The 823-nt window shown below is 42.5% G+C and overlaps 1 protein-coding gene across 1 annotated transcript; it reads right to left on the bottom strand.

Moving 5' to 3' along the window:
- LOC143630114 (uncharacterized) lies at positions 1-450 on the bottom strand. The gene has a single exon (XM_077099202.1). It carries the CDS (start codon positions 448-450, stop codon positions 1-3), a length of 450 nt encoding a protein of 149 aa, XP_076955317.1.
- Positions 451-823: the final 373 nt, after the last annotated feature.

Raw genomic sequence — 823 nt, forward strand, 5'->3', positions numbered from 1 at the left:
TCAAGTTCTTGGGACTTCAATTCCGTCCAATTTTTCTAACTTGTAAGCGCCTTTCGATAATACTTCTTTAACTCGATATGGAACTTCCCAAGTTGGAGCTAATTTGCCCGAGGGTTCTTGTCCCGATGCCTCATTATTGCGAAAGACAAAATCCCCCGCATATAATTTGCACACTTGAACTCTTGAATCATAGTATTTTTTCAACTGACGTTTGTAATTGTGCTCACGAAAAAGTGCCAATTCTCTTCTTTCTTCTAAGAGGTTAAGGTTCAAACGTAACTCTTCCTCATTTTCAATAACGGACAATGTTCTTGCGAATGGAACACCAATCTCCGCAGGTATCATGGCCTCAATGCCATACATCAAACTGAAGGGTGTTTCTAAATTGCTCGTCTTTTTTTGCGTTCTAAAGGCCCATAGTACATGAGGCAATTCATCAACCCATCCCATTCGTTTAGTTCTCAATTGTGACTTAATCCCATCTTTAATGGTTATGTTGGCTCTTTCCACCTTGTCATTGGCCTGCGGGTGGGCTACAGATCTTAGTTAATCTGAAGTTCTTTCAACCATGCCTGTAACCCGCCATCTGCAAACTGAGTTCCATTATCACTGACTAATGTCTGCGGGAGACCAGAACGACAGATAATAAACTCCCACAAAAACTTCTTTACGCTTGCGGCAGTGATGGAGGCATCTGGCTTAGTTTCAACCCATTTGGTGAAATAATCGATTGCCACGATTAGAAACTTGACGCGTCCTGGGGCTTCCGGGAATGGTCCCATGATTTCAATTGCCCACTTCTGGAATGACCATGCTGATGTTG

This window comes from Bidens hawaiensis, unplaced genomic scaffold, assembly GCF_021521415.1.
Source record: "Bidens hawaiensis isolate Kalapana, Puna unplaced genomic scaffold, B.hawaiensis_p1.1 tig00005567_1, whole genome shotgun sequence".
In the NCBI taxonomy this organism is placed as follows: domain Eukaryota; kingdom Viridiplantae; phylum Streptophyta; class Magnoliopsida; order Asterales; family Asteraceae; genus Bidens; species Bidens hawaiensis.

Bases quoted from the DNA above. Each gene is read 5' to 3' on its own strand.
- LOC143630114 (XM_077099202.1), bottom strand. From the start codon at position 450: ATGGGATGGGTTGATGAATTGCCTCATGTACTATGGGCCTTTAGAACG.